Source organism: Sclerotinia sclerotiorum, genomic scaffold, assembly GCF_000146945.2.
Source record: "Sclerotinia sclerotiorum 1980 UF-70 scaffold_31 genomic scaffold, whole genome shotgun sequence".
In the NCBI taxonomy this organism is placed as follows: domain Eukaryota; kingdom Fungi; phylum Ascomycota; class Leotiomycetes; order Helotiales; family Sclerotiniaceae; genus Sclerotinia; species Sclerotinia sclerotiorum.
In genome coordinates, this window is record NW_001820805.1 from 2,250 (window position 1) to 28,130 (window position 25,881).

The 25,881-nt window shown below is 41.4% G+C and overlaps 9 protein-coding genes across 9 annotated transcripts; 4 read left to right on the forward strand and 5 right to left on the reverse strand.

Moving 5' to 3' along the window:
• Window positions 1–2,076: 2,076 nt before the first annotated feature.
• On the forward strand, window positions 2,077–4,675 carry SS1G_14212 (hypothetical protein; the record flags this gene model as incomplete). The annotated part of the gene is made up of 2 exons (XM_001584707.1): window positions 2,077–2,203; window positions 2,253–4,675. The coding sequence occupies 2 exons, from the start codon at window positions 2,077–2,079 to the stop codon at window positions 4,673–4,675; spliced, it is 2,550 nt and encodes an 849-aa protein (XP_001584757.1).
• Window positions 4,676–5,222: 547 nt separating this feature from the next.
• SS1G_14213 (predicted protein) lies at window positions 5,223–5,593 on the reverse strand (the record flags this gene model as incomplete). Its single annotated transcript, XM_001584708.1, has 2 exons — window positions 5,223–5,331; window positions 5,550–5,593. The coding sequence occupies 2 exons, from the start codon at window positions 5,591–5,593 to the stop codon at window positions 5,223–5,225; spliced, it is 153 nt and encodes a 50-aa protein (XP_001584758.1).
• A 709-nt stretch (window positions 5,594–6,302) lies between these two features.
• Window positions 6,303–6,668, reverse strand: SS1G_14214 (predicted protein; the record flags this gene model as incomplete). The annotated part of the gene is made up of 2 exons (XM_001584709.1): window positions 6,303–6,552; window positions 6,643–6,668. 2 exons carry the CDS (start codon window positions 6,666–6,668, stop codon window positions 6,303–6,305), a joined length of 276 nt encoding a protein of 91 aa, XP_001584759.1.
• Window positions 6,669–7,680: 1,012 nt separating this feature from the next.
• On the forward strand, window positions 7,681–8,106 carry SS1G_14215 (hypothetical protein; the record flags this gene model as incomplete). The annotated part of the gene is made up of 2 exons (XM_001584710.1): window positions 7,681–7,773; window positions 8,101–8,106. The coding sequence occupies 2 exons, from the start codon at window positions 7,681–7,683 to the stop codon at window positions 8,104–8,106; spliced, it is 99 nt and encodes a 32-aa protein (XP_001584760.1).
• Window positions 8,107–9,288: 1,182 nt separating this feature from the next.
• Window positions 9,289–11,163, reverse strand: SS1G_14216 (hypothetical protein; the record flags this gene model as incomplete). Its single annotated transcript, XM_001584711.1, has 1 exon — window positions 9,289–11,163. The coding sequence occupies one exon, from the start codon at window positions 11,161–11,163 to the stop codon at window positions 9,289–9,291; it is 1,875 nt and encodes a 624-aa protein (XP_001584761.1).
• A 501-nt stretch (window positions 11,164–11,664) lies between these two features.
• On the forward strand, window positions 11,665–12,780 carry SS1G_14217 (hypothetical protein; the record flags this gene model as incomplete). Its single annotated transcript, XM_001584712.1, has 1 exon — window positions 11,665–12,780. The coding sequence occupies one exon, from the start codon at window positions 11,665–11,667 to the stop codon at window positions 12,778–12,780; it is 1,116 nt and encodes a 371-aa protein (XP_001584762.1).
• A 2,373-nt stretch (window positions 12,781–15,153) lies between these two features.
• On the forward strand, window positions 15,154–18,214 carry SS1G_14218 (predicted protein; the record flags this gene model as incomplete). The annotated part of the gene is made up of 8 exons (XM_001584713.1): window positions 15,154–15,241; window positions 15,373–15,605; window positions 15,777–15,971; window positions 16,572–16,619; window positions 16,689–16,724; window positions 16,867–17,576; window positions 17,652–17,978; window positions 18,079–18,214. 8 exons carry the CDS (start codon window positions 15,154–15,156, stop codon window positions 18,212–18,214), a joined length of 1,773 nt encoding a protein of 590 aa, XP_001584763.1.
• Window positions 18,215–18,505: 291 nt separating this feature from the next.
• Window positions 18,506–19,284, reverse strand: SS1G_14219 (predicted protein; the record flags this gene model as incomplete). Its single annotated transcript, XM_001584714.1, has 3 exons — window positions 18,506–18,667; window positions 18,782–19,165; window positions 19,246–19,284. 3 exons carry the CDS (start codon window positions 19,282–19,284, stop codon window positions 18,506–18,508), a joined length of 585 nt encoding a protein of 194 aa, XP_001584764.1.
• Window positions 19,285–20,440: 1,156 nt separating this feature from the next.
• Window positions 20,441–21,546, reverse strand: SS1G_14220 (hypothetical protein; the record flags this gene model as incomplete). Its single annotated transcript, XM_001584715.1, has 3 exons — window positions 20,441–20,827; window positions 20,881–21,331; window positions 21,521–21,546. The coding sequence occupies 3 exons, from the start codon at window positions 21,544–21,546 to the stop codon at window positions 20,441–20,443; spliced, it is 864 nt and encodes a 287-aa protein (XP_001584765.1).
• Between the last annotated feature and the right edge of the window lie 4,335 nt (window positions 21,547–25,881).

Below are 25,881 nucleotides of genomic sequence, written 5' to 3' on the forward strand. Positions count from 1 at the left end.
AGACATATAGGATCTACGCAATCCGTGGGTGCTACGTCTTCTGTATCCTTCTCGTACCAACAGTTAAAGCATTTCGATAAACATACTATTCGTCAAAGGAAGGGCAAATATCGAATGCTAGTATTGGATGGGCACGAAAGCCACGAATCAATACCTTTTCAATCATATTGCAAATCAAATGATATTATATACCTCAAATTACCATTACATTCAAGTCATTTAACTCAACCACTTGATGTTGGATGTTTTAGTGTCCTGAAACGCTCATATGATAGTCAAATTGATGGATTTATCAAGGTATATATCAATTATATCTCTAAAATTGAATTCTTTATAGCTTTTAAAGCTGCATATCAAGAATCAATTACAGTTCAGAATATGAAAGCTGGGTTTCGAGGAGCTGGATTAATACCATTTAATCCCGAAGCTGTACTCTCAAAATTAGATATTTGAATTCATACACCTACTCCTCCTCCTTTCGATTTGGATCTTTGGATCTCTCAAACCCCTCATAATCCAACTGAAGCTCTTTCTCAATCAACTTTAGTAAAATCTCGAATGGCTCATCATCAATCAAGCTCTCCTACACCTATATTCGAAACTATACTAGCTTTAGCTAAAGGCACAAAAAGATTGATATATGAAAATACACTTTTAAGTGCAGAAAACCATACACTTCGGAAGGCAAATGAGGCATTAAGCAAACATCGACACGCGAAAAAGACTCAATTATATCAAGGAGTACTTATTGAACAAGAAGCTACAGATATATTATCTCAATAAGAGATTGATATTCAGATTCAACACGACGAGCATCAAAATGAGGGAAATTCTAATAGGGAATCATCTACTAGTCGATGCTGTAGTAAGTGTGGAAAGACTGGTCATAATTTAAGAACTTGTCAAAATAGTATAATAGATCCTAGATTATTGGATTCTTAATAGTTTTAATTGATTGATTTAATGATTGTTGAATGAAATGAGTTAGAAAGTGCAAATTGAGGTAAAAGTGGTGCACTCGGTGATATGGTGCACTCGGTGTTAAACCACGTTATGCAATTCATAACTAATAGTAGAGTACTATATGATTGATCTTGAGCACGAAGCTCTACAATAAGGAAACTCTTTCCAGTTGTATAGACCTTCGTACTATGCATCCCACTGCCCTCTATCGTCCCATCAAGGTGGAAATATTTCCCACCATATTCCTCAGCTCGGTGGGAATCCTTGATCACGTGTTTTCGATCAGATTCGATGTCTGTGCTTGCTTAAGGTGGGGAGATCATATGAGTCAATTGCCATACAGTTTGTATGTGAATCTCCTTGCTTTTCCAAATGGTCCGAGCTCGTATGGACTGATCAGCTGTTACTTCGTAACATGAACAAAGTGTAGAATTTGAGCCATCCTAATTAGAAGATAAAGAAGCTTGTAGAAAGCTTGAGAATTAACAAAAGGACTTCTGTAACGGAAACCCCTACTTTCCTCCCATTTTTAGATAAGAAACCTCAAATATATTAATCATGTTCATATATGATACGATTACTCAGGATTAGTATGCGATTTAGGTAGTCTGAGGATCAGATCCGAACAAGTGCTATGTACCAAGAGTTATCGATAAAGTAAGATCATTGAAGGGATAAATATGACTTCTTTCTGCCTAGCCATTACGGCTAGGCCATTCATTCGTGTATATATAGAGTAGCTATCCCCATCTACAGACAGATTATTCCGGCGCTGGACCCTTTTTGACTTCGCCTCCGGCATTTCTTACGCAATCATATCGCACCCGCCAACCATCCTGTAAATACACTGAGTTTAGTGTGGCGGAAGATCAAATCTTACGTAAACCTGCATAACAGCCTTGAGGCTACTAGAACGGGCGTTACCCTGGTAAATTGAATCAATCAATCAATCAATCAATCAATCAATCAATCAATCAATTAATCAATCAATCAATCAATCAATTCATTTCCTCGCCCTTTCTCATCGCGTCTTCAATTCTCCCTTTACGCTTTGAGATCGCGCCGCCCTTCTTCTGTCATTTCTACTAGGCTTCATGATATACCTACTCTATTATGGACGCTACCGAAGAAGCAGAGATAATCAATAGTCATCCTATCAAAGAAGGGTTACTTGCTTTCCGTCGCCAGTTTGAATCATCTCGTGCTATTGAGGACATCCTTTCCGCAGAATCTGCCTCGGGTTAGTATCACTATCCAGCAAATAATTATCTTGCTAATACATATATAAGACCTGGTCCTTGATCTTATTGTGGCCTTGCAGAACTTTCCGGCCGCTCGTATCCTATGTTCGCCGATCGATCGCAAAACTCGTCTACGTGCAGATTTATTCACCCTTGGATCTAAAGTTGCCTCCAGAGATTTCGACATCAAGTCAACAATCCCTTTGGTGGAACTGGTTGTTAAGAACGCGCCTGACGTGGAGACATGGCATGCCGTGTTCAACCTGATCTTAACCACTAGCCCGAAACAAGTAACGCCACCGATTGCCTTCGAGAAAGCTGTTTTCGACACGCCGCTTCGATCCAGCTCGGCTTCTCAGAGGGGGGTTGAACAGACACACGACGAAGTTGATCAGCGAATACTCGAGGAGCTTACCGGGCGAGTCTATTATGATGTCGGAGGTTTCTACGAACGATATTTCAAAGGGAAACCCTGGATAAATAACACGAGGGATATCTACGAAGAGTCGAGGGCCCAATATGCAGAAAGCCGTTGGAGTGGGTGGCCAGAGCCTTCACTTCAAGGTCCATTTTTTGAGTGGTTCACGAAATTCCAGGACACCATTCTCAGCGGACAGGGCCGCAGGTATTATACATCGGCGAACAAAGTGTTGAGGGGCTCAGAGGCTGATCGCAAGCTTGACATTTTTCTCGCCTCTACTGATGCTGTTCTACTGAGCGGTGAGTATGACTGGTCAAATGTACTTGTCATTGGAGAACATAAACAGAATCCCGATGAAGATGGCTCTACAAAAACATTGGTACAGTTGGCAGGGTATGTACGTGAGGTGCTCGGAAGTCAACCGGAGCGGCGATTCGTCCCTGGTTTTACGATCTGCGGAAGCATGATGCGACTCTGGGTATTCGACAGATCTGGCTCGTACAACTCTGAGAAGTTCGATATACACAAAGAGCCTGAGCGATTCGTTAGGGTTATTGCTGGATATGCATTGATGACGGACGCCGAGTTGGGGTTGAATACATTCGTTAAGTATGATGGCAATAGCAAGTACATCGTGGCACGAGATGTAAAAATTTCTTTGGAGGACAAGCCAATCGCCTCGACAAAAGCGATAGTATGCCGTGGAACAACGTGTTATCGAGGAAGGAGGAGCGACTCCACGGAATGGGAGTATGTGGTCAAGTTTGCTTGGCCATCTGATAAAAGGCAGCGGGAAGGAGAACTGTTAAAGTTGGCCAAAGAGAGGGGAGTCACGGGTATTGCTACGTGGTTTAATCATGAGCAGATTGTTATTGACGGCGACCCGGACACTATTTCGCATTTCCGACGAGATATGAAGTTCGGAAGGCCACGAAAGCTATCGAGCAAAGCTTCTTGGGTCGACGGCAGTCCGGAATCCAGTCGGGTGTACTCTAAATCAAGTCTCAGAGGAAGATCAGGGAGTAGTTCGAATCGCTTGAAGGGCCTAGGAATTGGTGCAAGTACATCTTCCTCTGGAAAGAAAAGAAAAAGAAATGAAAGACTTGATCCAGGGAGCAGACTGAAGAAATCTAAATCCGACGGTAGTCATGCCAGCGGGACGAATGTGCGTATTAAAGAACGCGAGTCAGATGCAATCGGCGCTCACAGTATTCAAGAAACGGTCGTTGACAGTCTGGCCCATTGCCGGAATGAGTGGCAGCGGAATAACGTTGACTGTATTCAAGAAGCCGGAGTCGACAGTTTCACGGATTGCGAAAGTGAGACGTACGACAACCGAATGAACTACTGTTTGGTAACTTCACCGGCTGGACGACCTCTCCGCGAATATCATTCAGTTAGAGAGCTTTTAGAGGTGCTACGCGATGCAATCCGAGGCCATAGGTCGCTACTAGAGGATGGAAAGATTCTACATCGGGATATCTCCGAAAATAACATCATCATCACCGAGCTCCCTGCCGAAGGTGATCCGAAAGGAAGACTAATTGACTTGGACTTGGCAAAGGAGCTGGACAGTATGCCAAGTGGGGCTTGTTACCGGACTGGCACAATACAGTTTATGGCGATCGAGGTTCTTGAAGGTAACGGTCATACATATCGGCACGATCTCGAGTCATTTTTTTATGTCTTCGTATGGATGTGCATTCGATATGGCTACGAAGATACAGGCAGGCAAAAACCCAATAAGTTGGTGAGAGCGAAGACAAATATGTTGCGAGGTTGGTATACTGGGATATATGGAGAAATTGCTCGGAATAAGGTGGGGGATATGGACAAAAATAGATTTGAGAAGATCATCGTGGAGTTTGCGCCGAAGTTCGAGAATCTCAAACCGTTGGCTCGCGAACTCCGATATGTTCTTTTTCCAATCAGGGACGGAGCGATCTTTACCGGCACATTTCATGACCATAGTATAATGTACGATGGGATGATCAAGGCATTCGACAGTGCAATTCGCTGTATTCAGAATGAGGAACAAGTAAATGTATAGACGAAGCAACTGGGTATTAGCATTGAGGCGTTTTTTGGGGAGGTAAGTGGAATTTGGATCTTTTGTTTTTAGGGCATAAAGGGTCTGGGGAAAACTGTACGATACAATGATACCAGGGATAGCTTATTGTATAATACGCCAAGGATTCATACTATCACTGTGCTGAAGATGATGTCTTGAACAAGTGTTTCTTACGTATAGTCCACAGCCATAAGCAGGCAGTGAACCGCTTTTCCGGCTCTAGTTACATGCTCGCCGAATTACATAATAAAACTGCCGAATTATACTCAGAGACAAGTCTCTTTTGCCTAACAATGGCGAACCATTTTGCGAACACTCTGAATAAGGCAGGGCTTGTGGATATATTTGGTTTGTGACTATATCCTGTTTTCGTCGGTGACTACTTTCAGCTTAGGCTTTTATTGTCTATCTATGCATCGGACCACAGGTTGTATGACTCGCGGCATGTTGTATACCTTGGGGTTGATGGTATCATTCCTTCGGTCATGAAAAGCAGATACTGATGCAGGGAAGTCTCGTTTTAGCTTTACAGCATGGTGCCTCGAAAGTTTGCAGCCCCCTGCACACTCTCATTCGCTCCCTTGTACCCTGTGCCTTTTCCCACATCCTCGTCATGAATTTCCATGATTGACGACCTATACATCACGCACTATAGGATTTGCGAACTCAGCCTCGGAATCTAAACTCCTTCCCGATTCCGGGGGGGGAAGCTACAAGTCCTTGTTCTTCTCTTACAAGGCAACTATCGCTTAGGTTTCTCATAATAGGTTGAACTATAAGCACTCTAGAGGCGTTTCATGTTATTATACTCTTAATACACTAGGGCATTCCTTCTATGCTTTTAGGATTGTACATAGCTCTTTCCCCGCAGAAATCGAGCCAGCCAGCTATAGCCATCATTGTGAGAACCTCAAATATTGATAGCAGCGTAGCACCTGTAGCTTGGTTTGACGCCTATCAGTACTATTCGTTTGCTAGGGTATTCAACATGAGATCTGTGTCCCGCTGTGATATTTACTTTGATGTGAAAGGTTTCTTGAAAGTTAGGAAGCTGATTTCGTGATATTGGCTCTTGATTTACATTTTGAAATTGCATTAGTCTAGGCTCTTAAGCTCCAAGTACGAACAAATATTACTGATGGGGAAAATGATTTAGCTTGAGATCAGAGATGTAGCTTTAGAAGCCATATGAAAGATTGGTATGTTCAGACCACACGCTACAGAATACACGGCACTAAACTGAGACTATTGGCTGGATAGGCCTTCTCTGTCACGCCCCAAACACCCTTTCTTCTGATTCCATCCACTTCATCACATTGACACATGCTTCCACGGGTTTTACCTACTTCCTTATCGTATAATCAATGTTCAATTACTCATTGCTACCTATCAAATATCCCTATTAATCGTCTCTGATATCCGGAAAGACGTCCCTCAATAGCCGACAATCCGTTATGTCCGTTTGCCATTTCTGCAAAGTTCTTATTATACGATATCCAGCTTGCTCTTTTCTTTTAGCCTCCATAATAAACATAGGATCGTTGTACCATTTATCTTGGAGTGGAAGATAGTTAGCCTCTCGTTTTAGCGAACCTTTTTTAGGAGGTTATTGTAGTAAACCCTCGGTAGAAGGTTGTTGTAGTGAACCTCCGATACGAGGTTGTTGCTTTTCCGATCTTGCTACCTCTTCGTCAAATCGTTTTCGAAGTAGCTGAAAACGAAATACTGTAGAGGTTGGATGATATTGTGGTTTTTGGATTCGATATTGTGGTTTCTGGGTTTGAGGTTGTAGTTTTTCCGCAAAAGGTTGCAATGTTTGGGCAAAAGGTTGTAGTCTTTGGATTTGAAATAGTGGTCTAGAAAATGTTGTGTAATATTGAAGGTCCTGACTTTGGGACCTCATTAGTATGATTTTCCAACTTCGTAGAAGCAACACTTAGACTTACATCGAGTTTTCGAAAGTTGTATTCATTTTGAAGTACTAGGTAGAGGTAGATGATCTTTGATATTGTGGTTGTATCTGCTCAATGATAGAAAGGCCAGAAGTCGGAATGCGAGAATGTGCTGTGGAGGGGGCTTTAGGGAGTTTCAAGAATATAATATAAGATTTGAGACGAAGATTGAGGTAAAATTTCTGCAACTCAATCGAGTTCAGCAGTAGTATTCAGAAAAAAAAACATAAAATTAGTGCTACCAGACCATTGCGTGCTGAAGTCTCCTGTTCCTGTATACCGTATAATCCCTGAGCAATGTGCTCCGATGATAAGTTACAAGATCAAGTTTTCTGATATAGAGAAGCAATTTAAGTTACTATCTTTCAAAATTGGTAATAATCCTGTTTATTTAACTTTTTATTGCTAATCTTCTCGCGTTCTAGTTTACAAACGATAGAGCCGATCTCTACTCTTTACTGTAAAATAGAATCTTATGGCCGGTCACATCGATGGAATGAGGAAACTTGCTAGCCTATTTTGTGGACACATGTAATCAAGTAGAATGTTATCTGTATCTACTTGCAAGGATTGCTATTAGGACCAACTTGCGTTCTACATTTCCATCTACCACCCTCCTTCCCCCTTATAAAAGGCAACTAAATATGATGCTATAATAGATTACATAATGTATATGACTCCTCTTCATATATATAGATATATATTACCAAGTTTTCGAATATAGCCCCGGTCGGCTCTTCCTGAATGTTGATATTCCTGCCTAGAAAGTATCTGGTAATTATTCACAATATCAGTAATCGAGGGTACAGTGAATTGTTGCCAGAGCAGTAGACTGGGATCACTTACACTGTACGAATCCTCATTATTTCTTCAAGCAGCTGCTGCAAGTCTTTAACTTGCAATACTTGCATTCGTAAATCATACAAGAAGGTCCTAAGTAACACTTCGAACAAAACCACTGTATAAGGGTACATTCATACTTGAGAATATTGAAGGAATGACTGCAGTATATTGGGACAGCCATTGTACAAGATGCGAAGTCAATTTGTATTGGGGTATATGAAAGGGGTTTATGCTACAGGAGTAAGTCTTTCCAACAAGCCATTAGAGCTTCTTATGGGGCAGGTATGTTGCTTATGTAGCTTATCTCAAGCTTGGAAGAATACTAGAGGTCGCTGTGTGAACGAAGTGAATGACTTCAATTCAATTACTACTGTAATAAAGAACTAAGCGAACGCGAAAGAGACTAGCTCTTTTAGTAAGTCTATATAAGACTTACTACTTTCAATATGTAGCTAGCTCTTTAGACAGAATACAATTAGACATACAGGACCTACATAATCCGTGGGTGCTACGTCTTCCGTATCCTTCTCGTACCAACAATAGCTTTCAAAGCTATATATCAACAATCGATTACAATTCAGAATATAAAAGCTGACTTTCGAGAAACAGGACTAATACCATTTGATCCTCAAGCTATGCTTTCGAAATTAGATATTCGAATTCGCACATCTACCCCTCCATCGATCCTTTTGGAATCTGCCAACTCTTGGGTCTCTCAAACACTTCACAATCCAACTGAAGCTCTTTTACAATCAACTTTAATGAAATCTTGAATTGCTCGACATCAATCAAGCTCTCCTACACCTATATTCGAAACTATAATTGCATTAGTTAAGAGTACAAAACGACTAGCTTATGAGAATACACTTTTAAGTGCAGAGATTCGTATGCTTCGAAAGGCAAATGAGATATTAAGTAAACATCGACATATTAAAAAAACTCAATTACATCAAGGAGGAGTACTTATTGATCAGGAAGCTATAGATATAATATTACAACAAGAAATGGATATTCAGATTCGATGCGACGAGCGTCAAAATAGGGGAAATTCCAATGGGGAATCATCTACTAATCGATGCTGTAGTAAATGTGGAAAGACTGGTCACAATTCAAGAACTTGTTCTAATAATATAATAGACCCTAGATTATTAGATTCTTAATAGTTTAAATCAATTGATTCAATAATTGCTGATTAAAATAAGTTTAAAGTGGTTGAATAAGTGAAAAAGTGGCGACTCGCTGATAAACTACGTTATAATATTTAATTTAAAGATTTTAAAAAATTTATAATTAAAATGTAAACTTTATCAACTGAACAGGAGAAAATGATATTGCAATGATTACTGGATAACTTTCATTTTAAAATAGTCAACCTGGTGGCTCTTTCCAAACCGCTGTGAACATATAATAAGTCAAGAACTCAATTCCACGACATACCAATACATCCCTTACGCCGTTTCGCCCTAACATGTCTACCTCGGAACCATTCGCTATAGATATTTTGCGTCGCATCACATGGATTGACACGAAGATGCTTCAGAAAATGAGAAAAAAATTCTTCCTTATAGTACAAAGGCGAACTGACCCTCTTCTCAGTGCCTTTTCATCCACCTGTAATTTCACGGCATTGAAAATATCGGGTTTTTTTACCAGGAGAAAAATGTTAACCCGACCAGTCAGACCCTAATCGATTTTTATAGATCCATAAATCTTCTGAACAAATGCCCAGCAAGCAAAATACCCGATCGAACCTTTGGCGGCTTTTAGTATCATCCTGAATCAGACATAGGATGGATGTTACTTACCAGTAAGAATGAAAAACAAAAATGAAATTAGTGCACTATACCCAATGTAAAGTACACTACCCGCCAAACCACCAAGTTGCAGTTTTGTCATCCAGTAAATCATGGCGTTCGCAAACACGTAACCAGCACTTGCACCGGCCGTCATGAATGCTCTCCAATGCCAGTGATAATTTTCGCTACACAGTAAGAAATAAATCATGAGAACTGTGACGGCGGCACACGTAATGATCATGAGACCGTAACACAAAAAGAGGAAGCCAAACATGTAGTAGACTTTGGAGAACCAGATAGAAGACATTATGAAGTAGAGTTCCACAAAGATTGCCCCAAATGGTAGGATACCCACGAGAAGCATGGATGGGATCGGACGCATGTAGGACGTAGAAGGGGGAATTTGACGTGGAATTTGGTTTGTACGAACGGGGGCAGCGATAGGTGGTTGGCGGAACCCAACCCAACTACCAGCAAATGATAGGGGCAGGGAAAAAAAAAACCAGATACAAACGATGACGAGCATTGTTGTGAACGGTACTGCTCCGGAAGACTCTTTGGCCCAAAGAAAGAGGTTGAGAAGGAAAAATGTGCTGAAGACGATACCTGGAACGAGAGTTGGCGTCAAGGCAATGTTGAGCTTCCATTGTTCGCCACCAAAGGACTTGTATACTCGAGCTGAGGCATATCCGCCGATAAACCCGAGGACAGTATACAAAAGGATCATAATAGTACCAAGAGATCCACGATTTGATGGTGATAGGAATCCCAACAGTGCAAAGGCAATAGTGAAGCCTGTCATGACGAATAATTGTGCTCCATTTCCAAGAAAGACGCTCAAAATCAATGGGTGCCCTGGTGTACGGAATACATCTCCATGTACCAATTTCCATCCAGAATCCTCTTGAACTCCGTCTTCGACAGCAACAGATGTTCCTGACAAGTCATCAAGGTTAATCGAGTCAAGCCTGTTGTATCTTTGAATGTCTTTTCTCAATGTTCGCATGAGAATCGAAAGGACTGTAATGACGAGGAATACTACAATGACGGCTGAGTTGATCAAAGAGAACCAATGGATCTTGGGATCAAAAACGTGGAGATATTTATCCCACCTGGTAGCCCAAGCTGTTGTTGATGGTTGCCACCAGACGCTGTACGAATATGTGACGGCTGTCTCGCCAGACTCGGAAAGCACCACTTTTGGTCCACCAGCACCGCATTCTGGATCGCCTGCATTCTTATTCAATATCCTGGATGAAGGTTGAACAATAACGCCAACAACTCTCATTTGACCGGCGGAAACTTCATGGTAGTCAATGAAGATATCGTAATGATTGTTCAAGTGCATGTCCTTCTGATCGCTACTCCCCAGAGCAAATCCTTGACTGTAGAATCTTGTTTGTGTGATTTCGTCCTCAATCAATTGCCCTGCGGGGAGACCGTCAACCAGCCAATTCAACGCAAACCCTTGTTGTATCCTTCTGTTCACAAAATGTGCCGAGCTTTGATCAAACTTCTTCTCCTCGCACAGTTGTGTACATGACTCATTAACTCCCATCTTCAGGTTAAAGGGCGAGGTCATTATACGATCACCGAAAAGGATACTGCCCAAACTCTCCGAGACATATTCGGGCTTTGGATCTGGTCTACAGAAATGGAAAGCCGGGTGATAATAATCGAAAGATACCACTGATCTCAATTGACCATCTTCATAAGAACCGACAGGTGTGAGTCGATTCACAAATAATGGAACCTTGGCGCCAGGTGCATATGATGTCGGCGCAACACCAGGAAGATAAAAAGCTGACGATAGTTGTGGAGCGACGAGCAGAGTCGCAAATACGGCCGCAGACGGTGTGAGATCTTTTAAACGCATGATGTAAAGAAACTATATGGCGATGTGTGAGTTTGACACGATTCAATAGTAAAGTTAGGTATTCATAAGGACGGAAATGTTCTAGAAAGGAGAGCTTACGAAGATCCAACCCTTGATCCTCAACCTTATGTTTAATCTAGCATGAGATGCCACAAAAGAGTTGACCATTAAATTCTCTCATATGAGGAAAAGGCTGGCGACAACTTAGAAAGAAAAAGAGAGAGAGAGATATTGATTTTAGTTGAAATGAAGCAACAGGATAAATCACTTGCTTTTGGCTTGCTGTAAAGGAAACTTGGGTACGTACCTGCGATTGGGGATGGACAGCTTTTCGACTAACCTGGCCTTGCCCCAAGTGTCGGATTTATATTTCGCCGGCGCAAAAGAAATTTATCCCTGCGGAATCAAATTTCTTATCGATACAATGGAAATCTTCTTGTTCAGAAATGCTTTAAAAATCATCCATTGATTTCATTAATTAACAACTTTTACAACAAGATCATGGCTGTCGAAACTTCCCTTCCGGCATTGCTAGCTACCCTTACACAGTCATTGACTTCTGCAATTGAATCAGCTCCAGAAAGTTCGGTTGTCAATTCTCCTGCAGATGGCATTTCACTCTTAGACGTGAAGAATGAGCTGCTCCTATCCTACCTTCAAAACTTGGTATTTATCATAATCCTCAAGATCAGAAATCAAAAAGAAGATATATCCCGCGAAGATGAAGAAGAATTGGACAACGCGGTGGTGAAAAAATTGGTGGAATTACGAGTGTACCTTGAAAAGGGTGTTCGGCCTTTAGAAGGACGTCTGAAATACCAAATCGACAAAGTAATCCGAGCATCTGACGATGCACTTCGAGCTCTTGCGCCTACACCGAAGGCTCTCGGGAGTAAAGATGATACACCAAGTGATGGAAACGATTCAGACTCTGAAGACGACAGTGATGCGGATGCGGATGGGGTACCTGTCGAAACCGCCCAGATCGATGATCTTCAGTACCGACCAAATCCCTCCTCTCTCCTTAGACCTGCCGCTGCTATAGAAGATGATTCAAAACATTCCTCAGATGGTGTTTACAAACCTCCTCGCATCATTGCAACGGCTATGCCTACCACCGAACGTCGCGAAAAGAAGGACAGGAAAGTGAACAAATCCGCAACCTTGGATGAATTCGTCAACACGGAATTATCTGCTGCACCAATTGCAGAGGCTAGTATCGGTTCGAATATCATAGCCGGTGGCAGAAGATCTAAGAGCGAAAAGGAAAAGAAGGAAGATGATGAGAGAAGAGAATACGAAGAGAAAAATTATACCAGATTACCGAAGGAGAGCAAGAAGGACCGATCCAAAAAGAATAGGGCTGGTGGAAGACAAGACGCTGGATATGGTGGCGAGGAATGGAGGGGTTTGGGTGAGGGTGTTGATAGGATTGAGAGACTGACAAAGAGGAAGAGTGGTAGTGGAGGTGCAATGAAGGATGTTCTAGAGAAAAGTAGAAAGAGAGCTGTCGAGGATGGTCCAAGAGGAAGCGGTATGCAAATTGGTGAGGGCTTTCAGAAGAGATTGAAGATGCTAGACGGCGGCAGAAAGGATCGGGGTACAGGTAGGAAGTAGGTACCAGTCAGCTTTTACCATATGTTTGTGTTGGTTTACTCCGATTTTCAATGTATGATTTTCAGAAAAAGCTACCGTGCACCCGGAATGAACCCAGAGACTGCAACAGGTTTTTGGTGAAGACCCGGTTCACCCAAGTTTTTGAGTGCTCCAGTCCTCTATTTTGGCCGTGGATGGGATCTTGGACATTTTGAAATCGCTACTTTCAATTGCCAATTACGGAGCATAAATCACGAGCCGGAACACGAACAGCATCTCTCCCACCCTCAAAAGCACCAATTTCGAATCGGAAAACTATGGTCATAATCCCTTCTTAATGTATAAAAAGTACATGAGACTTGCTTCGTTACCGCGCTTAAGTATCGGCTGGCTGCATCAAGATCTACCGAGTTTTTGTCAGAGAACTTTATGCACATTGGGGAGGAATGTAAAATACCATGCCTAATTCTCTAACATTGATAACCAATCCTTTATACAGCGCGTGATTCATCAAAGTGTTTGTGAAGGTCTTCTGTAACAACTTCTCTTATTTGTTTATTTGTTCGTCTACCTATCTATTACCTTTCTTGTTCGTAAACAGTCCTCTTTCAGGTGAAACAAGCATCTGAGTAGGATCGGCGATCATTACATATGTATTCCTTATACCATTAATTGGAACAAGTAAACTAAAAGTATGAATGATTGCAAAAGATTCGCTGTGGTTTTAATTTCAACGGCTGGATACACTTGTACACTTCAATTCCATTCATTTGGAAATAGTCCCTTTCAAGGCTGGCTCAAAATCTGCATTTTTTTGGTGTTCAAGCGTATACCGAGGAAGGCAAGAAAGCGAAGAGATTCAGAGAAGGGTAGCAGGAGCTCCGGCACAATACAAGTAGAGAAACAGGAGCCACGGAAGCTATATCTCAACTCAGGGTAGAAATCAGCGCGGAGCTGCTTATGGAGTTGTAGGCAATTCCGAGATTGACAACACGCTTAGAGAGCGAGGTATTAAAAGGCGTAATCAGGTCCCAGAAAATACATTTGCCTCTCCGGCTAGTATAAGGCAGTGTTTGGGAGCAAAAAACATGCTAGCATATATAATATTTGTAGTAGTCAATTTCTACCATTCGACACTGATATTCAATTGCTAATAGTGTATTCTCTATTATCCGTTTGGCAGAATAATATATATTAGCATTTGATGTATTCGGGTAGATTCAGAAATAGGTTTTCAAACGGATTCGGGAAAATTTTTAAATAATGAATATAATATGATTAATAAAAAAATAGGTTGATAATAGTTGAATACTTCAATAAAACCTCTTTTTCAACATTCAATATATTCAGTATATGATCAAATTTGGTTAATAGTATCTGAATACTACCATTCGATATTCAATTAGTAATTTCTATCAAATACTTTTTATATAATATTCAAATGCTAGCATTCGAATATTATATATGCTGGCACATTTTTTGCTCCCAAACAGGCCCTAACACCTAATCTTACATCCAGAGAGTAAAGATACAATCCTTGTAGCAATCACTGCCGTGGGCTTGGTAATCATTTCAACGTGTGTTTTTACAAAAGGTTGGATGATATCCAAAGTTCCGCGCTGTCCTCCGGAGAATGGCCCGGAGAGATCTAACTTTCATCCTCGCTATCTTGACCATTATACTTCCATCCGCAGCCTGTATAATATCCGTCACTGACTACCTGGGTATTACCGGGATTCATCAATAAGACGTAGCCTTGTCAAGATCATTCATGCCATGAGGTCTCATGTCTTTGAGTATAATCAGTAGAGCGACAAAGAGACATAGAAGAGAAGTATTGTCATGAGATGGAAAGAAATTCCCTATCTTGCACCAATTGAGAATTCTAGCTTGCCTAGTGTTAGGGTACCCTCAAAGCTTTGGACGAGCTATTGAACCTCCAGTTATTTGCAAAACAACATAATAAGCTGGAACGTTACTGTTTGTATTTCATCCCACTGCTTCTATTATTGGAGACGAGTTTTTTGAGTCATTGAAGAATTGCACAATTATAAGTTTCCTTCATTTGCTTATGTTCTTTGTGATAATTATTTGCTCTGTTCTTGGATAAAGAATCACGAAGTACTACTTGGGTCCTTTTAGAATGATATTAGCAAAACACATTTGATGCCCGGAAATTAACTCTTATCCGCAAATTGAGGTCAAAAATCAGGAAACTAGGGACTGACACCCAAAGGAATATCATAACAACTGCCAAATTCTAGAGACAATCATCCCCTTTTCCATAGTAATATAAACTTATATAACACTCTTTTTTAAACTCATGTGAGGCTTCCATGATTTTGCGGTTGATTGAGACAAATCTGACAATGATAGTGACAAAGTTCCTGAGGTATGACAGACTCGCAGCCCAAACTTGAGGGTGTGGCAAGAGCAAGTGGCAAGGTCAGCTATGATACTACAGGTCAATTACTATCACCAAGTAAGAAACTACGAGCCTTCTACCCATCTCAAAATCAATAAATAGATACTGATCTTAACGTTTTTTTTTTTTTTTTTTTTTTTTTTTTTTTGGCTCAGGAGAGCAAGCTCACTACACCCTTAGTTGGACAGCCCTCGCGAAGAGGTACAGCCGACCCTTGGGAAAATTTGGATCTGTCGATCATCAGATACTAGGTAACAATGGAAAAAGTGGAGTAACACCGCGGAGAAATATTTCGAAACCTCGAAAACGTGGAAAGAGGCGCAGTTGGGAGGAGATTTTGGATGACATAGATATATATCAGAGAAAGTGTTGGTACGAGAAGGATACGGAAGACGTAGCACCCACGGATTGCGTAGGTCCTGTATGTCTAATTGTATTCTGTCTAAAGAGCTAGCTACATATTGAAAGTAGTAAGTCTTATATAGACTTACTAAAAGAGCTAGTCTCTTTCGTATTTGCTTAGGGCTTTATTACAGTAGCTATATTACAGTGGTAATTGAATTGAAGTCATTCACTTCGTTCACACAGAAAGAGATTAAACGGCTTCACGGCACTTGATCTTCATGGCATGCAATCTTTGGCGGCTTTGGATACAAATGTTTCCCTTCATAGTCTTGAAAATCCTATTCATCCTTGTTTTGAGAGAAGCAGATGGGTGGTAGAGGATTGCATGCCGAAACATAAGGGGGCAATACCGATTCTTGGGAGACACGAAGGATTTTGGGTAGTAAGTATATGCGGGCCTAAGAAGTTCAAATTTCCTCAGGTTAAATCCCATTAGTTGGTGTAGGCTTACGCTTCCTCTATACTAGGCGAATAATCCTATTGTCTGGGACTTATTGAAACCTTGCTTACAAGTAGCAACGCTGATGTTGCATAACGAATGCAAATATTCCTTGTATGTGCCATTCCAACTTCAACAACAATATTTCCGTGCTGATTAGGTTGTTAGGCTAGACGCACTACTCAAAGGTCGATATGAAGATGTACCCAACAGCCCGAAAGGAATGAAATTGCAACGTTTCTTCTCGAGGACCCACAGTGAAAGGATCCATCATTCTTTTGCTCAACGCCTTGAAACACTAATCCGTAATTTAACATCTAAAGTTATGTTTGGGTTTCACAGTGGATATGAGGATGTTGCAACTCGACTACCTCGTTCTCGTACAAGCCGCAATGCAATAACAAGGAATCATACAGTATATAATAGGATCGAGGTGTTAATTTCTACAGAGCTGGCGCAGCCTCTATTAAGAGACGAATTGACGGATGCTGAGCAGTATGTTGTTTGGCCATGAAAAGAGTTCACGTGTTGATCTATTTACAGGACGGGAATCAGTTGAGAATCGCTACAACACTTGTTCATGAGTTTGCGGTAAGTAAGCTTGCGGATTTTACTTACTCAATCATTAAGGCTTTTATGCTAATCTATATTGCGAGCTAGCATGCTTTAAGGAGATCCATCATTAACGGAGAAGAGGTTTGCGATGACAAAGTGGCCAAGGGAGAGAATGAACCTTATTTTGAAAATGAGCCTCTCGCAGAGCTTGGATATTCTTTCATTGAGAATTTAAGCCTCCCATATACAGAGAAAAAGCCCGGAATGCTAACGTCAAAAACAGATCTGGGGAGGTCAACCCACACCTCTCATCACTCAGGTACATAATCGCGGTGGCCCTCGGCTTCCTAATCTTGGTATTACCAAAACCAGCTGGTTTACCGACAAAAATAAGTCCTATCAAACATCAAGGAATGCCCCTCCATTGAATCTCAAACCAAAGAGAGGTTGGGTTGATGAGTTTCACACATATGATTATTGGCCCGTGCCAACACAATGGTATAAAACTCTCTTCACTGAAGGGTTTTGGGAAAATGTTAGAGGATTTGGGCCTGAAGCTAAAAAGATGAGAACAGAGAAATTGGGAATGAGATTCCCCTCAGAAGGCCATCCTGACGCGAAAAGCCGGGTAGATGATAGTGGTATTAACATTGGCGGTGGATGGTCGTATGGACCACCCCAGACAAGGAGCCAAACCGAGAGGTCCAGAATGAAGGACAGACTATCAGCGAAACTCACTAGACAACATAATGTAAGGAAGGCTGAGAACTACACAAATCACCCCGTAATCACGTACTCTTGTCCTAGGTGGGACGACATCGTCGAATACTTATTTACCAATCGTGGACTATTAGACCTGGCATTAGATAGTATGGAAGTTTTCTCTGAACCAACTTTCTTCCGGTATATTAGAGACCATGGAGGTATCAGTCTTACACCGATGGAGTTTCGGAGCTTCCTGGGTGTCGCTAATGAGAGACAAGAGTTGTTTTTGTAAGTTCTGAAATGCTTTGTATTGCTAAGATAAGTTTATGGTCAGATGGTTATGATTAACCTATGCCCTCCTAGATGGGAACCATTTCCAGGGTTTGGAATAGTGAAACATATCCCGACAGGATGGCCGCCTTCGAGTTCTGCATCTTCTACATTTTGGACGTCACTTATTAGTGAGGCAGACGAAGACAACATGGAGACTTTGGATAATTTCATGTCCGACCAATCAGTCCAAGAAGCACTTTACGAGTATTGTGGTGAGTGTAGGGACTTGGATATGGAAAGTTTTAGACTGTGGCTAGTTCATCGATTTGAAGCGGAGGAGTTTGACGGCGAGGATGCGGATGAAGATTTTCGGAATGTGATTCTGGAGAGTGTTAGACAAGGCGGTACATACTTCACGTAAGTTACAACTCGTATCTCAAGCAAGTAAACAAGGTTAAGTTGAGATTTTTCGGTTTTAGATTGCTCTTGCTAACAAACATGAGATAATTAGGCTTAGCCCAAAGAATATTGTTCGATTTATATACCCCATTAAAGATATTAGAGAGAGAAAAGCAGATGAATTTACGAAGCAGAGAATGAAAATATTAGAGGAGGGAGCAGATAGTCTTACGTCAGGGGTATCGTCCCTGTAGACTTGACGGAGTAATATTTGGATTAGGGTTGCGCAATAGGTAGGGTATGCCCAGGGTAAGACCCTACCCCACATTTTAATCACCTACTTATTCTAAGCATTCTTTTATATCAAAAACCATAATTTTCATTTTTTAATAATTTTAAAATTAATAGATATACAGTACTAGACCGCAGTTATTTGCTGGATTAAGTTGTTATACCAAAAGTCAATCACTTTAATAAATTATAAAAACTTTATAACGTGGTTTATGGTGAACTCGAACATATGGGGAACTCGGACACTTTTTCAATTATTTTACATGCGATCTTGTTCTACGAGCTACACATTCCTCTAATTCCAACTCTGAATTATTTGAACTATTCTCTAACTCTTCCTCTTCAGTCTCCTCCTCTAATTCTTCAATTGGATGTTTGCGTGGCCGTCCTCCTGGCTTTTTCTCCTTAGGCTTTTCCTTTGTTTTATATACAACTTTGAGTACTTCTTGAGTGTTAAATACAAATTGGCTTTGTAATTTGATTCTCTTGTTTTTAGTTCTCTTCTTTCGAGTCTCGATTACCTTTTAAACATCAGCAAATTGTTTCCTAAATAGAATTATCTCAGCATTTTGAGATTCTACAAACCTAGTCATCCTCTTGACATATCGACGAATTGATGATGCAGGAAAATCGCTGCCTGCTAAAGCTGAATTAAAGGTCTGATTTGCTTGCCTTAGTTCTGTCCCATTTGGGGGAGAACTTCTGAGTATAGAAAAGTCTAGGCCTTGATTGGTAGTTCTTATTTGTGAAGTAGAAGGTTGCTGGGAGGAGTTAAATGGTAATGTATCAAGCACTTTTCGTGGGGAAAAAGGTGTCAAACCAGCCCCTTTCCAGTTAGCTTTAATATTAGAAGAGTTGAGTGCCTTTGTTCTAATCTTTTGGAAGAGTTCTACCCATTCAACTCTTTGGATTCTCTATATAAAAAGCAATTAGATTGTCTGTAATATGACTTGAATGACCATCCATGATTAAAAGTCGAGGCCGGTCACCTGACATTTTCTTTGATTCTGGTTCGAAAACTCTTTGTAGCCATTCTAATCTATAGCTATTTGAGGTTCATTTACTTGTATTAATAGAGAACTATCAATCTTGAAATGTATCTTAAATATAAATATATATTAGGGTGCAGACGAAATATCGGCTTGTTTTAAATATTAAAAATTAATTAAACTATTAAATAAATTGTTAAAGTGAATGGTTCCTGCGTAGCACGTGCACAGGGCACTAGTCCTATTAGGACTAGATTGAGAAGCTCTCTGTAGGAGAGCTTCGCACTTCCGTAGGACTTAGATGAAGAGTGATTATTACACTAGACCAATATTACCTCAGTTCTGCCCTATCAGCTTCCCACTATTCCCTGTGTAAGGTCATTCCTTTTAACAACTTGATCAATTTTAAATTTTTTTTTTTTAGAAAGATCAAAATTAACAAAAAGTATTTTCTATATCCAGGTTTGAAGAGGGTTACCAATCCAAAAGTAGCGGCTTTTTTTTAAAAAAAAAAAAAATTATTTCCCAGTAGAGGGATTCTGAAGAGGTGAATCACCTGTAAGTGGAAGTTAAAGTTGCAGTGATTTGAAAGAAGGCAATCATTGTGCCGTAAGACAAAAAGCTCAAGAACTGGTTTTAATAGTTTTGATTTGATGCGATCATAATACATATAAACAAAGTAACATACAGATCATTACATAGGCCGGATAGATAAATACCACACCTAGTTTGAAGCATCGGCTAGCAAGCCTTCTATGACCAATGTAGCAGCATTCGTCCCGTGGGACTACTGAGTCCGATGATCATTTTTGCCCATCAATTGAGTACTTGGATATTGTTTGCACCTAAACCTAGGACTCCATATCCCATCCACCGGACCAAATCCTTTTTCTACCCAACCGGCGTGTTCGTATGCAAAGAAGGAATTCGTTCCAGGTTCCCTTCGTTTTAGCATCTGGGTAGGTCACCACGCAGGTGGTTATCCAAACCTCCCAAGCCTTTCATTCTTTGGTACGTCCTAATTCCTGAAACCCTTTTCGTTTCGCGTGTAATGAGATAACCTTTCTATCCCTATTGAACTCCGTCCCCTAGCCTAGCCGCCATACCACCCAACTCCTGTTTAACCCTTTACTAAGGGATGTTATGAGATATCGCTAAAAATGCTTGAAAATAAATAAAAGAAACATGTGAAGTGCCGAATCAAAATTTCTTCGTGTTGTGTGCATCCATGGGTGGAGCGAATGTTGAGGTTGAATCCCATGACTGGGGAGGATGGGGTTTCGAGAATGAGCGTGATGGTGATTTGTATCTTGCTTCCCTGCCAAAGTAGTCTGGTGTTTCTCGACCACTTTTTCGAATGGGTGAAACGGGAGTGAGGACACACGGAGTTTCGCATGCCTCCATGGTCTTGCTATCGCGTTGGTCTCGATTTTTATCGAGCATTTCGTATGCCCTAGGATCCTTGAAAGCGTGAACGTCGGCACTAACGAATTCATTGTTGGGCCTCATTTTGCTGCGATACATCTCAATCCAGCCTGTGAACATTGCTTTCCTTCCCAGGAATAATGCTGCCCAGAAACCATTGAACTGAAGTTTGTTAGCACTCGAATAGAACAAGGATGCGCATAGAAAAAACTAACGGATAGCAAGACGAGAACTGCACCAACGGTAGCTTCGTTCACGACCAGATCACTCGCTATCGACAAACACTCTTCTTTTTTTCCAGCAGTTTGAAGTAAGCATGTTAACCATTGTTCAGCCTTTTTGGGATCCTTGAGGATATTCGTTTCTAGATCATCCATGAAGACAAACACGATCGCAAAAAAGATGACATCGGCAACAATCACTAATACTATCGCGATACCTCTCCATTGTAACTCAATCACTCGGCGAACTCGACGATATGCCTGCCGTGGTGAGACGGTACGTACACTGTTAGTGTACGAAGGTAGAACGCCTGAGTTTTCCGTGGTACTTGAACTATCTGCGAGAGATGAAAGATAGACCTTGATGCAGTAAATAAAAGTGACGAATTGGATGATAACGGTGGCACCTGAAAAAATCAGAAGAGGAATCCAGAAATCCGCTAGACTGTTCTTGTGGTTAACATGGCAAGTGTTCCCGAATCGAAAGGAAACACCACTAAAGATCATCCCGAAAGTTAATGCAACGGCTGGTATTCCCCACCCAGTGGCAAAAGCCCCCAACATGAATGACCTCCCAATAACCACCTGCCAGCAGATCTGTAGGTGTAATGCGAGAGATCTTAGGAAGACCCACATCACACCAGACCAGCCTCCAGCCATTATGAGTGCGCCGGAAATTGCACAAGTGAAGCTAGTGCTCATATCATTTGGAGTGATCGCGTTGTAGCATTGTTCGGGTTTTGCGCTTAATGGTATGATAAATCCCAACTTTTGACAAGATATGTTAGGAAACAGTTGATAGAAAGAGACGAGACTAATAAACTAACCTGCAAAATTACTGTAGCGATAACCAAGCATATACTGAGGTAATGCCTGTGAGTCTTCTCTACCGGTAAGAATGCAAAACATAGCAATAAATATAGAGAACATATCATTGCCACTACATTGACCCAATTGGCGGATTCTGTCAGAGTGTTGATGCTTTCACCGTAGAGCCATTCAGTCTGAGGACATGGCAGGCAACAAACAACCCCCAAAGTCCTGGAGCAAAATCTTCCATCGAGGACTACCTGTTGTCAGCGTGATGTAGCGGAATGAAGAATGTGGAGACATACAACCACCCGTCGATGGAAAGAGATCTGCCTCAAGGAACGGAACCGGGCACCGACCCTGGCCAACAACTGTTGAAGAGACGTTCATTGTAAAAGTAAAGATCAATAGCCGCAAGAGAGGAACACGAAACCGAACAAGGATGACAGCAGTCAGATGTATAACTTTGCTGATTCTCCACCGAGCCGGTCATATATATATGAGCAGAAGAAAATAAAAACTAGGTGATGTTGTGACGTTCTCCTGCGTCTGTCAAATATAGTAGCGGAAAGTTAAACGTTTATAATCGTCATATGGTATATTCTGAAACCATTGATGGTAAAGATTAGTATGTTTGAGCGCTCGTGGTGCGTAGGCCCGTGGGGTATAGTAGTGCAATAGTTTTCATGAGGCCATTGCCAGGTGCTTTGACAATATTTCAGATGATATCAAAGGGCGAGAGACAATTCAAAAATAGAACTGGAAAGCTTTGGTATGATATAGAGACGAGAAACGGGGAACTCCAGCTTGCATATGTATAAGGCGACATAAGTGCAGTCTAGGTACCATATGTGGAGTCCTGTAGCTTGGGGAGCACGCGAGGGTCTTGCCCATGATGGCCCTCTTCTTCCATGATGGACCAGGATTGGTCTCTCCTTATGCCTTCCTTGAAGGATAGTAGAGCGAATCCCTGGAGGAAGAAGGTGTTCCGGCCAGCAAAGGACGTGGATGAAGTCTTGAGTATCAACTAGTGCTTGACCGAATACGGACATAAATCCATATTGAGGATTTAATTGGAAGAGGGTATTTGGCGTGCGAGGTAAAATCCCAAATGTTTGAACAAGGAATACGGAATTCCTGGGTTATTGGGTCATTGGGTTATTGAAGAGAGGCTTAGATTGAGAAAGAGAGTGTACGATATTTGATTGGTAGGCTGAAAAATGGTTGAAAATCTTTGAGCTCAAAGAAATGCTGGTGATGAGTATTTTTCGCTAATGGGCTGAATTATTGGGTGTTGGATTGTGGTGGGTTGATTGCCTTTGCAAGGATAAAATGACCACGGTGCCTTGCTATTTGCGTCTCCAAGGGATGTCTTAACTCAACCTTTCCGGCTTAGGCCTTTTCTCGATGGCTACTTGGTGTCATTGGCCCATTGACTATTCTCAAAATATGATTGGCACGGACGAGAAGTATCCAAGAGAAAAAAAACGAATTGAAGGCAACCCAACCGAACCAGAGGAAGGTTTTTAGTAGAGAAGACCAATTCAAGGATTGACAAGGAAGGCATTGTTACTTGTCCACTTCCTGCACGGTAAAGAGTTGCTCCGTAGAATCAATCAACTAGCTACTATCATTCCTTCCCGCTCATCAAAACTTCGCAATTTGAGAGGTGTTAGCTATCCCGCTCACTGACTCCCGTCACTTACACCCTCTCGCTTACAAGGCCTGCACAAAATTTCCCAGATGCAGCTATTTCACTTGTTATTAGTCCATTAGTCCATTAGTTCACCACCTATATGTGTAAATATGCAGGTCCGAAGGTAGCGCGTAAGGTTGTATTCCATGATTATTCAGCATTTATTTCACACCCCTTGTCGAATATTCAATATCACATTGAAGTCTACGGGAGTACTTCACGTCTGCTGTATGTAGTAAAGTACTAAAGTTTAAATGTGATCGTGGTTCGGAGAAGAAATTTCATACTTTTCTTAAAACAAAGTTTTGGGATCGTATTATTACCCCCGAAGGTCCACAGAACAAGAAGCGACCCGGATTTTTATGGGGAGTTGAGAATCCGATGATTCAAAAGCTAAATAGACACGACAAGCCTAGGAGGCCAGCCTACAGAGTACTCCATAGACATTTGAAAACAATGTCCAAGTTGTTGACCCCAATTCTCATGTTGACAGGTGGGTCGGAAATCAGTTTGTTTGTCTTCCGGTTAGAAGAAATGTCAATTCATGGCATTAAGTCTTATCTGGACCATCGAAGTCATGCCCCTTTCCTTCTACGTTTTTACCCGTTAATCTTACTACGGAAGCAAAGGAGCTGTTGGTCAAGTTGTCTACCAGTGTGCTATGGCTAGACTATGTATATTTAAAAATCATTTATACTAATATCGTCCCGTGCCGTGTCACTCAAACACACCATACGAAAGTAAATTACTTAGTACCTACTACACCGCATTGTTTTGTGCCTCTTGCAAACTTGGTGTACATTTTGTTGGGATTGACAGCACGATCTCGCCACACTTCCTTCCTGTCCACGCAATGAGGCTGAACGTAGGGTAGTTCTAGCTTGTCACCGTGCAAAGGGAAACGAAATTAAAATGCATCAGTTCGATCATTAAGAGTTATAATTACTACACATCTACCATGAACAACTACAACCAAAAAGATCATAATGAAGGGGAGGTGTTCTCGCTCATGCTTATCTCTACATTTACATGACCAACTGCGTCTTCGTTTGTTCAAACTGTTGTTTACAGTACCACAGTTCCCTGGTTCCCTAAAGTAAATGATTGGTTACAAGCTAATACCAATGAGCAGTTCTAGCCCATTTGCCCAGGTACCGGAGGACCCCGCTGCTTTGGAAAATTGCTGTCAAGCATGCTGAGAGGTTGAATTCTCTGTGACCATCCCCACGCCATTCTTCGCCAAAAATCATATCACAACAACTTTCCACATTTGATGTCTCGTTGGCTGTAAATTTGGCCTCGAAGCTTACGTTTCCTAGCCATCGTATAAGCATAATAGCATGAATGATAATGTCATGGTGAAGGGATGAATTGTATCAGCAGAGTAGATCGTTCTCCATTAACGGGCCAGCAAGCACCCGCAAGGGGATCATTTAAGTGGCAATGATCACCCAACGTCTCCGAAAGAGACCGTCCTTCCCATACCATCATCCACCTTCGAATCTATTTTGCGGGGTCTACCGTGGATGATGATCATTCATCTTGACTCAAATGGAAATCCACTGACCAAAAACTCGATTCATACTTGAGAGAAGTATTTGATGCAAGGGGGATTAATTCTCTGCATTCATAGCTGTTCGCATGTCCAATGATATGGATATCTACGTCGGCTCCAAATTTTGATAACCTGAGCCTTTGAGATGCTGATTTCACACACCAAAAACATGTGGTCACTGCGCGCATAGCCGGACAACCGCAAACACAAAAACAATATCAGTGCTGCGAGCAGATACCTTCCCGCAGTGGAATGAAGCTATCGGGATCAATATAACGCTCAATGCCTTACTCTTTCATAAGAATTCCATAAAACATTACAAGATGAACAGGAATCATACGAGCTCATTCACGTGATGGTGGGGATTCCCTTCGTTTGATCATCTCTGTTTCAAGGGTTAATTAGGTACCTATGTGTGGAAATCTTCACCGTCGTTGAGAGTATGAAAATGCCTTCTGCAGTATAACTTCATGAAAATTTCTTGCAGATCAAACTATTCGCCGGGTTGATATCGACCGATAGTTTCAGGCATGTCACGTTGCGGCACTCAACACACAAAAGATCCCGTTTTTACGATGTACCGCAATAGTTAGTTATCCCTACATTAATGATTTTACAGGTGACTTGAAGTACGCTTCGTCTCTACTGCGGCGTTGCGGCAGTTCTACCAACGCCTATTTAGGCTGTCCGCCCAGCCTTCCTTCCTTTAAGCATCACAATACTTTTCTGCGTACAAGATCGCTATCAAACTTCGGACCACGAAGAGGAATTTTGCTTTGGAAGAAAAGCCTTGCCAGCGTATTTAGCAAATGTTCGCCCTGCATCAAGACTTCATAATCTTTCCTTGCCAATATCCAGATATCATCAAGCAATATAGACCTATCCTACTTCACTTCCCCGCTAGCCCATAACTTTACAGCAACATATTGAGATT